The following is a 15,828-nucleotide window of genomic DNA, read 5'->3' as shown; positions in this document are numbered from 1 at the left end:
GCATCAGGTATTGCTTAATCTTATCTTTTTTTTATTTTTATTATGTCTCTTGTTTGCACTATCCTCTATGCTGCTGTAATCCTGTAAATTTCCCCGCTGCGGGACTAATAAAGGATTATTTTATTTTATTTTATTGCTTAATCCATAATGATTTATTTGTGTATTTATATTTTGCATTCCTAAACTAAATCTGTAAAGTAACAAATGTGGTAAAATAGAAGTATTGGATTAAAAACAAGTATGGAGCTGAAAATAAGCACGATATGTCCCCTTGAAATAGCTGAATATCTTTTGAGTACTTCTTTATAGTTTCATCCTTGACATTTTGTTGTTGCAAGTGATATAACATCCTTAAAATCAACATGCATGGGGATAGATTGTTGTAGTTTTGGACTTTAATGTGTCATTTCCGGGCCGTTGTTTTAACGAGAGGTGTTCATCTTGACTTTAGGAGATCTTTGATCTTTGGTACAGTACAGCACTCCCGTCTCTCTTCCTGGTTCATAAAGCGACTTCTCCCAGCTGTTAAACTTCTCTCCCGGCCCATTTATGAGATTAAATATCTTTATAACCATCATAATGGATTTACAGCTTTTATTCTAAAGGACATACACCATTTTTCTTGTTTTTGTCGACCCAGGGACAGTCAAAATACTCTAAATGTCTCTGATATTTGTACAGTTTTAGCTTCACCGCTACACTTTACGACACCGTAAACTTTACGACACCGTCGAGACTAATGGAGGATGGAGCCGAAACCTTCTCCTCCGAGATTCAGACTGTTTCCTCCCGTGTTTCCAACGAGGAACCGAGGACACCGAACACAGAACTGAAGAAACTTTTGTTTTTTAAGGTTTACAGGAGGAGGTGGCTCGCTCTGCTCATTCTCTGCCTGTTGAACTGCTCCAACGCGACGGTGAGTGGATGATCGGGTCGCGTCAACGTTTTGGTTTACGTTAGCTTTTCTTTTTTTTTCACAATAAAAATATATATATATATATTTATTTTTTTTTTTAACAACTAAAGTTAATAGTATGGAACACCAATTCTTACAAAACAGAGGTGGAGAAAATATTACTTTTAATTTAGTAAAAAAAAGAAATTCAATAATAAAAAAAAATCAAAAAATAAATAAATATATATATATATATTTATTTTTAACAACTAAAGTTAATAGTATGGAACACCAATTCTTACAAAACAGAGGTGGAGAAAATATTACTTTTAATTTAGTAAAGTTAATAGTAAAATTCTTACAAAACAGAGGTGGAGAAAATATTACTTTTAATTTAGTAAAAAAAAAAATTCAATAATAAAAAAAAATCAAAAAATAAATATATATATATTTATTTTTAACAACTAAAGTTAATAGTATGGAACACCAATTCTTACAAAACAGAGGTGGAGAAAATATTACTTTTAATTTAGTAAAAAAAGTTAATAGTATCAATTCTTACAGAACAGAGGTGGAGAAAATATTACTTTTAATTTAGTAAAAAAAATCACAATAAAAATATCATATATATATATTTATTTTTAACAACTAAAGTTAATAGTATGGAACACCAATTCTTACAAAACAGAGGTGGAGAAAATATTACTTTTAATTTAGTAAAAAAAAAAAATCACAATAAAAATATTATATAAAAATAAATATATATATATATATATATATATTTATTTTTAACAACTAAAGTTAATAGTATGGAACACCAATTCTTACAAAACAGAGGTGGAGAAAATATTACTTTTCATTTAGTAAAAAAAAAAATCACAATAAAAAAAAAAAAAAAAAAAAAATATATATATATATATATATATTTATTTATTTATTTTTAACAACTAAAGTTAATAGTATGGAACACCAATTCTTACAGAACAGAGGTGGAGAAAATATTACTTTTAATTTAGTTAAAAAAAGAAATCACAATAGAAATATTATATATATATATTATTTTTTAACAACTAAAGTTAATAGTATGGAACACCAATTCTTACAAAACAGAGGTGTAGAAAATATTACTTTAATTTAGTAAGGTTACTTATTACTGTTACTGTAATAAAAGTTGCATTTAAAACTTAAAGTAAAACCTAATAAATCAAATATATATATTTCAAGTGCCAAAAGTAAAAGTTATCATCATGCAGAAAGGCTCATTTCATAATAATATATTTATTTTATATATTAATTTATTATTTTTAGTTAATGTTGCAGCTGAGGTATTTTTCAGTTACTGTGAATTCTTTACTGTTTTTTACTGTTTTTTATTGCTCATTTGCTTATTTATAATTACTTATTTTTTATATATATTTTTATTTCATTTATTTTTTTACTATGTCTCTTGTTTGCACTATCCTCTATGCTGCTGTAATCCTGTAAATGTTCCCCGCTGTGGGACTAATAAAGGATTATTTTATTTTATTTTATTTTATTGCTTAATCCATAATGATTTATTTGTGTATTTATATTTTGCATTCATAAGATAAATCTGTAAAGTAACAAATGTGGTAAAATAGAAGAATTGGATTAAAAAAGTACAATTTTGGCTTCCAAAATGTTGTAGACTTTAAGTTAAAAGTAGAAAAAAATGGAATTACTCGAGTAAAGAACACGTAGCTCAGAATTGTAGTAAATTTTCTTTAATATTCATATAATGGAGTCACACCTGACATTGAGCTGCAACCACGAATCATTCAGAAACTGGTTCACGCAGAATTGTAGAAATGAAAAATTTGTTAAAAAATATAATATCTCCACTTTAAGAACTCTTCATGCACAAACCTGTTTTACCACATTTTACATACAAGGAAATAGTATTTGCAACTTAAATGACATTGTTTACTTGAGGCTTCCTTTTCAGCCCTTTGTTAGATATCTGAAAATACTTTTCTAGAGATGGATGGATTTAATTGTCCTTGTTGTTTGTACACACAAGGACAAATAAAGAAGTAGATGACATATGTGGTTGAATCCTAGATGACATATGGTGCCTCCTTATGTTTGGTGGATCTGATGTTATTCCCCGGGGTCGTTGTCATTGAATAGCAGAGTGTGCCCGGAGGCGAGCTTCACCTTTTTTCACCTCCCGTGGGACTCGTCCTCTCTCTGTGGGAGCTTTTGTTTCCTCGGGTCTGGTGTTCCCTCTCACAAAAGATGCTCAGCTGGCGGAGCGAGTCATTCATGATGTGGCAAATAACAGCAGATGAGCCAGTTACACGTCAATCAGTCCGGCATTAGTAGCTCTACTGAGGGTTCAGGGTGGGCCAGACAGATTTTTGCATGTAAATTTGATTTAGGATGAAATTTGAGAGTGATATATGTTAGTGTTTAACCACAGAAAGCATATTGGTCATGTAGAAAGACTTGTGAAGCTGCAGGCAGAACATGAAACACCGGATGTTTCATTTAGAAGAAATAAAGATAAAACTCTCAAGGTTGAGAAACGCCATTTATACCACCCCCCATTCGGGTTGGACATGGAAGCGAGTATTAAATAAACTGTCAAATATCAAAAGCTGGTATTGAATGTCACATTCTTAGTCTTTTTGATCAGAAATCTCCTGAATTTAATAATACTTTTGCACTTTTTAGACTGTATCTTATATAAGTTGTTGTCTTGTTGCTTTGTATTGAGACAAATTATTAAATATTAAAAGCTTTTTTATAGTTTTAGATTCTTCAATGTGAGGAATTGAAAGTGTTTCACACTCTGTACTGAAACCTGAGTGTTATATTGTCTCTTGTACCGACGATACCCAGACACACCTTCCATGGGAATTAGCATTTCTTTTGTCTGGTTATAAGTGAACTCCTGACCCCAAAATACTCACTGTAACCATTTTTGTTAACTTAAAACTTAAGGACTTTTTTATTCAGTCAATCTTTTATCATTTACTTATCATTTTTAGAAGTGGCACACAATAAATGTCTATAATTGGTCAACCTATTTGTATCAAATTGCTTTAAGATTTGCCACTGTTAAAGAAATGTTGATCTGAATAATAACCAGTTAATCAGTCTAGCTCTAATATATAATTATATGTGTAATTTAAAGTACATTTGAGACTAAAGCACCTTTCTTAATTGATATTTGCAAAAAGGAAGACAGTGATACAGTCTGTATTTTACAGGAAATCAAAAAATGTCTGGATATGTTAAAGCAAAATGAACATTTAATTAACTTGTGTGAGTTTTCGTTCTGTGGTTGTAAACAATTTGAACTATTCATAGATGTCTTCAGCATCTGCATGAATCATTGCAAATGTCCCCGCTGCGGGACTAATAAAGGATGATCTTATCTTATCTTACTGCAGTTTCAGTACAATGTGAAACTCCCCGAGTGGAAACTAGAAAACGTAGTGACAATAAACCAATATTCTGACGTTGCAAGCAAAGATGCATTCAAGTTTTGTCAAAAGGCAGACCAACAACCTGATCGTTTTGACGGGAAAACAGAATCCGGTCTCTAGAGGAATGTGTGAAAATGTGAAATCCACAGCATTTCCCCCTGTAGGAGACAGGACCGGCATTGTGAGTTCAATTCAGCTGACCGGCTTACGTTAACTCGGCCGCATAAATTAGCTTTTCTTCATTGTCCACCAAACGGAGAGTCTCTCTGGTGCTGCCTTTGTGGTCTCAGCGTTTAGTTTGCAGGTCATTCAGTCTCTCTGCGTATCAATACTACAAGCTGCATTTTCCCCTTTTATACATTTTTTTTGTTGCTGTTTTCCATGCATTTCTCCAAACTAGTGTGTGGGAATGCCTTGGCCTTTTTTTATTTCCCGGGTTAATCTATAATCACCGGTCACATTCCAGTAATCATGATCCTGTTGTTAGATTTATTGGTTGTTGTTGCGTCACCTACTTTAACACGTACAAGACAAATCAGAGTGACTGGAAAAAATGATGTCATGATTATGGCCGTAATTTGGATGCGTTCACATGCACTGCAGTAACGTGGTTTACTGTATAATGCATGTGTACAAGATTTTTACAGGATTTCATTATAGTTTGAATAAACCTGAATTAAACCATCAGATCGCTGTTAAGCAGTAAAAAAAAATCAACAAATTTAGGTTTGTAGAAGCTTGTTCTTTATTAACTTCAGTCTCAGTTTTCGGTAGACTTTTGAAATCCTTTTTTTGATGCACTGCCACTCTCACTGCTGGAATAGAGATACTTTCCCATTTGATCTTTTTGACTTACTCAAGTTTCTCTCCTGCAGCAATGTAGCTGGGTTAACTGGTTTCTCCTTACCCAAAAAACAAACTCTTTGTCTACATTTAAGAGATACGGTTACTACAGAGAAGCAGATAGTCATCTTGTTACTTAAGGGCCAATATCCAAGTATGTAGGTGAAATGTGTAACCTTTCTGCAGATAAATGCAAACTCAGCCCCGATTTCTAACTAGAGTGCCATTATTGTGTTTTTCCAAATGCTTTGCTCTGAAGGCCTTTTTACATGAAACTTAAATCCTCTCTACATGTGGTTGAATTCTAAACAAAACCCCCGTTGTGGAAGAAGAATTGAGGTATTTTACTTGAGTCCGGTCTGTTCAGCGGTGTCACATGAGAGCAGAACGTGGCCGGGATAAATCATAGAAACCATTTCCCTCTCACGTGAGCTGAGCAGGTCGTGCCATTTCCTCTTTGTGTCCAGGTCACATGACTGAAACAAGATACGTCTGATCACTGAAATGCAACTGTTTGTCCTCTAAGAAGATACAACTAGAAAAAAAACCTATATACTATCATATATTAGCAATTTTAAAATGACAAATCATCAAATTACAGACCTCACTGTTGAACAAATCTCCCCATGTCTTCCTAGTTATGGCTGACCTTTGCACCAGTAGCGGACCAGTCTGCCAAGTTTCTGGAGGTCAGTCTGGACAAGATCAACTGGTTGTCGCTGGTCTACATGGTGGTGGCCATCCCGCTCAGCTTTGTGACCACGTGGATGCTGGACACCCTCGGGCTGCGGACCACGGTACGAACCTCGCTCTGAAAAAACTGTGATGTCACCAGATGCTCCGGTGGTATTTGTGTTGTTGTCTACAACCTGCTTTGATTCAGTGAAATGGACCCGCAGATTAAAATAAAGTAGTTGGTGCTCTACGCTTCCTTTTTTGTTTTGTTTTTTTAACTTGGAGACATTCCAGTTGGAGCCAACACCGAGCTGTAACCGAGTGGCAAATGATTTTAGAAGTGAGGGGGGAAAGAACGGTCCAGGAGGAGAAGATATTAATAGTCTTAAAGATGATCTATGTCTGCTGAAAAGCTTCAGATGAAGGCAGAAAGAAAGAGAGATTGAAATGGAAACAAAACCAAAATATTTTCATGTCAACACTGGAAAACTAACCAGGAGGTTTTTATGATGGGAATGTTGTAAAAAAGTGTAAATAATCGTGAATGCACAAAAACCATATGAATAAATATAATATGATATTAAACTTGAAATTATTTTTCACAAGATGAATACAGCCACAAAATATTAGGACAATAACTGCAATAAAAAATGAGATGAATAATATATATTTTTTGTATGAAATATGTTTGGGGCCATATTAGCATGTGACAATTTTATAGAGAAATACATTTCTCACAGCGCTCCCACTTAGTTTGTTCTTAACTTTGACACAAGGGCTTGCCTGGTTACTCCCGTTATTTCCTTCCTCTAAAAACAGAGGTGAAGAACAACAGGAGCAAATGCCAGGATTTGAGTTTTCAATAAATCAAAATGATGACTTTTGTGTTAACTTAATGCCAAATGAATCAAAAGCAGATACGGCCAAATAGCCTCCTAATTTACCACATGACCCGTAGCTGACAAGCAATTTATTATTTAAAGTCTAATTCTTTTTTTTAACAGAGTCAGGCTCACTCCTCATAAAACCCTCCGGGGCTACGTCGCATCCCATCATAGAGATAAATGAGTGTCTGTTTTAACCAAATATTTTCTGGTCCAGCTCGGCTAAAAACACAAACACCAAATCTGTCAACACATTAGCGTGTTGTTCTCTACAGAGCCTGTTTTTTAACTGGCTGACTACCAACAACGTTATCTTTACTTCCCTTGTTCCACTGACTGTTTAGCAGTTTAGATAACAGACACTCTGCTGTCCTACTGTTATTACAGACATGCGAACTAGCCACAGACACATAACCTCGTTCATGGACTCGTGGTGGTGCTCCGCTGCAGAATGAATATACATACATGTGCACAAACGTTTTATTGTTTTTTTTAAATATAGGGAAAAATATTTGATGTTATTTCTGACATTCAAAAATTGTTTTTGTGGCCTTGCTGGACTTCCAGTTGGCCTGGGATGTACAATCCTGGGGGGAAACACTGTGGAAACCTAACAAAGATATTTAAATGTTAAATTTAAGAGCAGAATTTGGTGTGGTGTTAGGAGGAAGAATGAATGTTTAATTGAGTCGTTTGCAGATTGATATAAAACACAAGTGACTCAAACTTTACGCAACAAAAGAAATATATATTTTTGTTGTAAACACTTCGAGTCTAGAAGCTCTTTCCTGGGAAATGATGATGTCTTATACAGTACATATGAGGTTTAGAGTAAACACATGAATAACTGTAGAAAACATGAGAGACCAGAATGAAGACAAGAGCATCTACAGAAACTCTAACCTCATAAAACAGCAGAATATCAAAGGAAGAAAAACACTGAGAAGACAAACTTCCCAGGAATTATCTGTAGATTATTTCTTGAATCTGTTAAAACATTTTGACATTTTCTCATCTGGACTGTGCAGCTGATTCTGGGAGCCTGGCTGAACATGTTCGGAGCCCTGCTGCGCTTCTTCGGGGCAGCCTTGTTCCTGAGCAAGGATCATACAGTCCGGTACCTGACGGTGATGTTGGGTCAGACCCTCGCTGCCCTGGCTCAGCCCCTCATCATCTTCACCCCCACCAAGATGGCCGCTCTCTGGTTCCCTGACCACCAGCGCGCCACAGCCAACATGATCGCCTCAATGTGTGAGTGATTCATCTACAGTTACCAATGCAAGCACACAATCGTAGAAAAGAGAGCGACGCATCAGCCAAACCAACTTTACATATTGAGAGTTTTATTATTTAAGATTATTGTGAACTTTTTCTGCCCCCAGAGAAAAATTCTGAACATCTGGCATCTATTTTAGCTGGAAATAAATGTCCCCTTTTAAAATCCTTTGGCTGTCTTAAATATCTAGTGGAAAAGTGTAGAGTAACTGAAGATGGTGAAATCAAAACTATTTTTTTTACATTTTTGTGGCATGTCTATAAACAGATGTTCCTTTTTTTCTGAAACAATACATTTGGCTGGAGGAATTACGACAGCAGCTTATAGATTTTGTTAAAATTGGTTTAAATCTCAATAAATACAGTCAAGGACATAAAGACATTCGGCTTTTGTCAAAGAGAAGAAAGGAATGTGCTTTTGAAATATTTCATTTCTATTCATGCAGGGCTCCAGACTGCAATCATTTATTTATTTTTGAGGGTGTGCAGTGGCGCTTTCGGCATTCATTGCGTGCTTCAAAAGTCATATTTCTGATTTATCAACAGTGCGCAGACTGATTTTTACGAGTGCAACTAAAGGTCCATAAACATCTTCAGTTGGGAGCACAAAGGAGTGCTTCATGTGGAAAAAGTTAGTCCGGAGCCCTGTTACATTATTCAGCTTTTATGCAGAAAAGAAGAAACTTTTCTATAAAAAAATAACAGCTTTTATTTGAAAAAAGGAAACATTTTTACATGTTCAGTTATATTTTGTGTCGGTGCTGGTGGCCGAGTGATTTTCTCTGTGGAACAAATAATGAATGATTCTTAACAGACGGAGTTACACTTCTCTCTCTTCTCCCTCCTCAGCCAACCCCGTGGGCATCCTGCTCGCGAGCATCTTGTCTCCTGTCATCGCTCAAACATCTTTGCATATCCCAAACCTGGTGAGCTGAACTAACTGAGAGTCTGTAAATCTGCTGAGTCAGCTCAGGTTTTAGTGTCACGATGCTGATCAGTAGCTGGCTGAACATTTCCGTTGTGGAATAGATGTGCTTTTAGCCTCTTCTAACTTATTGTTTTGGTTTTATCAGACATTTTTCTGTACGGTTCAGTCTCCTCACAGGTCTTTGGATCTGGGACACTGAGTGTCGATTTAAAACAATTTTATTCATTTAATCTTTATTTAATCAGGCTTATTGAGATTAATATCTCTGTTCCAAGAGAGACCTGAGAACATACAACATTAACAGTAACAAGGAAATCTAAACATTTACAAGAATGATAAAAAGAAAAACAGATAACAAAGCTTTCAAGTCTCCAAGGGGAATGAAAGGCTCTTGTCTGAGTGCAGTTTGCATTTTACTCCATTTTCAAGGTACTTAGTACCTGAAACCAGTTGTACAAACACTAGTGAGTACTTAAGGGATATCTAAGGTTAAGTAGTTCCTGGATGGGGTACATTAGTTACTAGATTAATCTTTCATATGTGGAATAAAAGCAAACAAGTTCTTTTTCTCAGGAGTTTGTGGAGACCAAACCAGAGTGAATGTAGGACTCCATTAGTTGAACACCGCTCCAAATGAATGCTAATGTTGCTACATGTTTTAACGGAGCGTCAATGGATGCTGGGGGCCTTTTGTAACACATAAACCCCCGTCCCTCTCCCATTGTTTCCTGTCACTGTCTACTGGGAACCAGCCAGTAAAAACAAAACTGTCACAAAAAAAAGACATCAGTTGACCTAGAATCATTGGATTCCCAGAGGGCATTGTGGGATTGCAGCTGCTAAAACAGAAAACTGCAGCAGCTGAACTGTGTGGCTCTGTGGCAGCTCACCTGCTAATGATGATAAATGGGCTTTGATTTCAGGTGCTAACCTCCATTTATCATCTCATTATGTGTGTGTGTGTGTGTGTGTGTGTGTGTGTGTGTGTGTGTGTGTGTGTGTGTGTGTGTGTGTGTGTGTGTGTGTGTGTGTGTGTGTGTGTGTGTGTGTGTGTGTGTGTGTGTGTGTGTGTGTGTGTGTGTGTGTGTGTGTGTGTGTGTGTTTCCATCCCTCCTCTAGCTGCTGGTCTACGCTGTCCCGGCATGCATCATCTGTTTCCTAGCAACGCTGGGGATACGGAGCAGCTCACCCCCCACGCCGCCGTCTGCCAGTGCCGAGTCCTCCAGCTCGGAGCCGTTCCTACAGGGGATCAAACTGGTGAGGACACGAGGAGGGTAGAAAAAGTCAAAACCACCAACTCAGAGTCTCACATCAGGCAGATTCTAATGAAACATCCATCACTTTTTACAGACCGACTTGATTTACCTGTGATGAAACACAGAAATCCTTGTAACCTAAACCATACGTAACATTTATTAGTCCTGGACGATGCATTAACTGGTTATTAAACAGTCCCAGTTTAGTCCTGATCCTCTGTATGACCTCCATCAGTAAACGAGACCATCAGAGAGAAGATCGTCTGTTTCTATAAAGTTATTCTGAAAGCTCGTCATCGGAGCCACCGGGTGGGATTCTGGTGAAACCAGATGAAATCATGCAGGTTCACCAGAAACTCCTTCAGCTCAGACTCCAGCAGAGACCAGTCCACTGTAGACAGACCCAGATCCAGTTTGGCTGCAGCCTTTGACACTAGAAACACTACAGCTTTCATCCACAGGGACCGCCAGAGGAACACTAAATGAAAGTTCCTTGTAGTCACTAAGTTAAAGTTAACAATGTCCACAAGGCTTGGCAGAAATAAAAGAGGTGATAGTTTGTCTAGACCAGATGGACTAGAATGTTGAATATAATCTGATGACTGAAACAGTTTCCATTGACTAAAACTAAACTATTGAAGTTACGGTTTTCTTTGACTGAGATGAGACTAAAATGTCCTGTCAACTAAAAGACTAAAACAAACAGGATGAGGTCGACTGATTATAATGAAAAATAACTAGGACACCTGACACAGGGCTTAGACTATATATAGAAAAATTGCTGATTAAAATGAACAAAGACATTTTTTTTGTGCAATTGTTTTTTTGTTGGTAGAATGGTTACCACAACCTCCCAGGTTTTCGATTCCGGCCCTAGGACCTTTGTTGCATTTATTACCTCTTTCTCTCTTCCCCCGTTTCCAGTATGCTTCTATACTGTTATCAGTCTCATAAAGGTGAAAATGTAAACGAATCCTTGTATCTGTTTGCTCTGCAGTTGATGACGAACAAAGCCTACCTCGTCCTGCTGGTCTGCTTCGGTTCGGGCATCGCTGTCTTCACCTGCTTCTCCACGCTGCTGGAACAGATCCTGTGTGTGACGGGATACACCAATGTAAGTGCACTTATGGGTGCATAAATATATGTATTGACAGTACAACAATGTGCAAAAAGAAACAAACCCTTTTTAAAATGAGACTTTTTAAATGAACCAATAACGTCTCGTTGCTGCAGACCTTCGCCGGCCTCTGTGGCGCCCTCTTCATCGTGTTCGGCGTCGTGGGTGCCGCTGTTCTCGGCGTCTACGTCGACAAGACCAAGAAGTTCATCGAAGCCACGAAGGTCAACATGTGCTTCACCGCTATCTCATGCATCGCCTTCTCAGTGGTAAGAACGTGAGACAGAAAGAGTTTACAGCTCCACACCTGTTTGTATTTCCAGTTTATCTAAAGGACGACCCTGGACCCTCTAGGGCAGTGGTTCTCAAATGGGGGTACGTGAGATTTTTAAAAAATATATTTAAAATTAGCATCCATTCAAAAATCCTTTAAAAATTGTTATTTAATAAATATTCAATAAAATATAAGTGTAAATTCATAAACTGAATTTAATGCAACAATGCAATCGTCAGTGTTGACAGTTTAATAAATCAGACACTGATGGCAGAGCGCTGTGTATTACACCTTTTTTTCAACCAAAAATGCTTTGCGCTGGTTAGGGGTACTTGGCTAAAAAAGTATTTCACAGGAGGTACATCACTGAAAAAAGGTTGAGAACCACTGCTCTAGGGGGCGTCAGGGGGATCTGTTCTGGGAAGAAAAATGTACATTTTAAAGTTAAACGCATCAATCTGGTGCATATTGAGAGCAGGATTAAGAGGCTAGATCTCAAGTAAACAGTTTAATCATAAACACAAACTGGTTGTATAAATATGAATGGTGATGAGGCGACAAAAAGTCACACTCGCAAATTAAAGCAGACGTTTTCCCTGTTTTCCCTTTACAGTAGATTTATTTTGAAGGTGTTAGAAGTGCACTCCTGTCGATGGGTGAATTCTTTTATTTCTATTTCTATTTTCTTTTTAATGCTTTAATGATCAAGAGTAAAGCTGGATGAGTAAATCCAAGCACTTCACTTCTAATATGAAAATAATATTCATTTACTATGAATATTAATACATTTAAGTGGAAGTTGATTGGTACACAGATACCACGTGTTATGAAAGTTTTTAGTAAGAAAACTGATGCAACATTTGATTTCATAACTGATGTTTTTTTCTCCTCCTCTCAGGTGTGTCTGATGCCGCATCAGAAAGCCGCCGTGGCCGTCGTCTGCTCTCTTTTTGGCTTCTTCGGTTTCTCCATTTACCCGGTGGCCATGGAGCTGTCTGTGGAGTGTTCGTATCCCGTTGGAGAAGCCACGTCAGCCGGACTCGTCTTCGTGTCGGGGTACTACTCTCCGTTTAAAAAAAACAAACAGTATACAGTGTGACAGATTATATTATGTCATTAAACATGTTCTACACAGATGTCACCGTGTTTCTGCTTAAAGAAACTCAGCAGTTTGTATGTCAGAGGTGTCCTTTTGACAGCCAGCACAGAAAGTAAAAAAAGAATGTGTAGATAATTGTACTTAATGCGTATTCCCCATTAGTCATGCCTGTTATCTTGTGGTCTCCTCCAGTCAGATTCAGTCCGTCCTCTACATCGTCCTCCTTCAGGCTTTAACCAAACGACTCGCAGACTCCCCTCTGTCGACCTGCGGGGACGCCGTCCTGAGCTGGAAGGGTAGGTCACATGATCTCACTCCACCCATGAACATCTCAACCTCAGTGGGAATCTGACACTGTGTTCATAAATTGCATACTTCGATCCTGCTGCTCATATTTATCTGCTGGGCGAAGAAAGTGTCACTGTCCTGCTGAACATGAGCATTTTATATTTTAATAAATACATTTAATATCTTTTTTTCTTATTATTTACATTACATTACATTACATTACAGTCATTTAGCAGACGCTTTTATCCAAAGCGACTTACAGGAAGTGTATTCAACATAGGTATTCAAGAGAACTACTAGTCACCAGAAGTCATAAGTGCATCTCCTTTCTTAAACAAGCATCTTAAAGCATAAGCCAGAGCAAAAGTATAGTGCAGAGGCAAATTACTACGAAAACAATAATTGCAACAGACTAATCCGAATATAGTAAGTGCTACAAACTACTACGAATAGGATATACTATTTAAAAAAAGAAACTTTGACACCAAGCATTTCTGTACATGTCTCTTTCCTCAGTGCCGATGATGGTGATGGCCGGGCTGTGCACGTTCTTCACCTGCTGCTTCGTGATCTTCTTCCACACACGATACAGACGGCTGGAGGCCGAGGAGCAGGCGGTTTACGGGACCAAACCAACAGACGTCTCCACGACCTCAGAACGCTCCGAGTGTGGAGACGAGAACCTGCCGGCAGGTTCATGACCAGAAAGAGAGAGACAGCGGGAATTATGGGAGTGATCACACCTCCTGTTGGTTTTCTGTGGTACGAAGTAGAAAAAGAAGGATTTTATTGGTAACCTCAGATTGAGAAGTTTTCTTTTTAACGAAGACTTTCCTATTTCTTAAGACGCTGGTGCCACTTTTTACACAAAAAATGAGTTTCTTGAGAGAAAATCTGTGAAAGAAACAATTCTTTTTTTAGCCACTTTGTTCTATAAATTTCCCATTTAGCTGGAACATAGTTCTCTGAATGGAAGTTAACATTCCTACACTGATCATGTCTTTTAGATGCTATTTTTAACTAAACCTATCTTTGATCGTAGTAGTATGAAAATTGAAGACAAACCAAAAACACTGCTCTGTATAAATGCACATTTTCTGTTTCGGGAACATTTTCACATGTAGATATTTGAAACCGTTCCCTCAATACATGACTACACTTCTGCTCCGGTGTTTTGTTTTCTTCCGGCCGTTACCGAACACATGGACCTCTTCAAACACAGCCGGTCTTGTAGCTGCGTTGTGTTCAGGTGCAGAGAAGAACTGTGCTTTCTGTTCGACTCTTACAACAAAAACCTGATGTTTACTGCTGATGTTCTGGATCATCAAACTCCTCATGGAACTGAAACAACTCGATGTATTGTCACATAATCATGGGCACATTTGTAATGTACTAAAACCACTAGTAAAGGTACTGATTACAATGCAGTACCTTTACATGTTAGTCTGCAGGTTCTTTGAAAGCTGAGTTCATTGATCTCTGATGAACTGCAGGAAACTGAACCCAGACGGTTTCCTGTTTGTTAACAACTGTTTCAATGAGCACATGAACCCAAACAGAACAATACCACTATGTTCTTTAACTGTCATTGTGTTTTAGAAATCTTTATTAATGCCTTAAACAGACGTTGAAAACCAGGTTTAAAGAATGTTGAAGCCTTACAGGCTTCATAAAGACGGTTATGGATTTTGTGCAATAAAGGGAATGTGTACAGAGCTGATTCCTGTATATGGTAGATGTTTAACATTGTACTGGATGTTCTACCAGTAAAGACCAATGATAGCCATGTTTTGTATTTTCCAAAGAGGTTATTCTCAAAGATTTAGGAAACTAAAAGGACTTGAATGATGTAAACTGAAGATGGTGTTTGTAGATTTGATCTTCTCAAAGGCACCACACGTGTTCATACAAGCTCTCGAGTGTGTTTCTGATTGCAATGATAGTTCTCTGGTGATTTAATGACTTAAAATGCCAATAAAATCTTACCTCAAGGATTCATTTTCCCAGAGTCTGATTCTTCTCATTGGGAAAACTAGGTTTAGATAAGAACTTTAAGTGGCAGCAGCTCTTTGAGGCAGAATCACATGTGTAACTTTAAACCATTAACGATGGCTCATTTCAGCTGTTTAGCCATTAAAATGAATGCCAGATTCCCAACACTGGAACACCTTAAATGAATGAGACATCTTTCCACCTGTAGCTTTGACACATGTAGTTACAAAAAATCATCTGAATCAAAACATCTGCTGTGAAAACGGACCGAGGTTGGGAACGTCTGAGGCTCACTGCCTCCTTTAAACGAAGACAAGTCACACAGCAACATGTTTGTGCAATTATGAATTGTTTTTGTAAAAGCAAAATAACATTTAATGACATTTCAATTAGCTGTTTGTGTAGCCGACTTCAGGGAGAGCAGCAGGAACCAGACTGACCTACATCAGATATTTAGAGGAAGCCTGTGTAGCTTTGACTGAGACGGGAATCACCCCTATGTTCCAAGGGTCCTATGTTCTTAAAAAACATTATGAGTGATCCTCAAAGTTCAAATTGCAAACAAACAGATTTTTTAAATGCAGTTTGAATGGTTAAAGTTCTGTATTCCATGCAATGTTGAGATCGCAGGTTTCAGTGAGTAGAACATCAGCGGACTGTAAACCGTAGGAGGCCGTTTTCAACATTTTCCAACCTCGAGGAAGATTTATTTCTGAGAACATAAAACCCTTTGAAAGGTCTCATTAATGTTTCATATTATGAGGACATTAAAGTGTAGGACAGAGGACCCTGAAGACAGAGATACACTCCTGTGCCATTATGATGAAATATAGCCTTAAAAACAGCC

General features: G+C 37.4%; 1 protein-coding gene across 1 annotated transcript; it reads left to right on the top strand.

The window, feature by feature from the left end:
* The first annotated feature begins 521 nt into the window (after nt 1-521).
* slc49a3 (solute carrier family 49 member 3) lies at nt 522-13,785 on the top strand. Its single transcript, XM_054597494.1, has 10 exons — nt 522-916; nt 5,832-5,990; nt 7,781-8,003; nt 8,877-8,953; nt 10,075-10,212; nt 11,209-11,325; nt 11,445-11,597; nt 12,501-12,658; nt 12,894-12,997; nt 13,506-13,785. The coding sequence occupies exons 1-10, from the start codon at nt 740-742 to the stop codon at nt 13,688-13,690; spliced, it is 1,491 nt and encodes a 496-aa protein (XP_054453469.1). The 5' UTR covers nt 522-739; the 3' UTR covers nt 13,691-13,785.
* The last annotated feature ends 2,043 nt before the right edge of the window (nt 13,786-15,828 follow it).

The sequence above is a fragment of the Anoplopoma fimbria genome, chromosome 4, assembly GCF_027596085.1.
Source record: "Anoplopoma fimbria isolate UVic2021 breed Golden Eagle Sablefish chromosome 4, Afim_UVic_2022, whole genome shotgun sequence".
NCBI lineage: Eukaryota > Metazoa > Chordata > Actinopteri > Perciformes > Anoplopomatidae > Anoplopoma > Anoplopoma fimbria.
Note: the sequence above shows the minus strand (reverse complement) of the source record. Positions and strands in the feature narration are given on the sequence as shown.

Excerpts from the sequence above, each read along its gene's own strand:
- slc49a3 (XM_054597494.1), top strand. The coding sequence starts at position 740 with ATGGAGGATGGAGCCGAAACCTTCTCCTCCGAGATTCAGACTGTTTCC. Across the intron at positions 917-5,831 it reads TGAACTGCTCCAACGCGACG|TTATGGCTGACCTTTGCACC; the intron begins GTGAGTGGATGA and ends ATGTCTTCCTAG. Across the intron at positions 12,998-13,505 it reads CGCCGTCCTGAGCTGGAAGG|TGCCGATGATGGTGATGGCC; the intron begins GTAGGTCACATG and ends CTCTTTCCTCAG.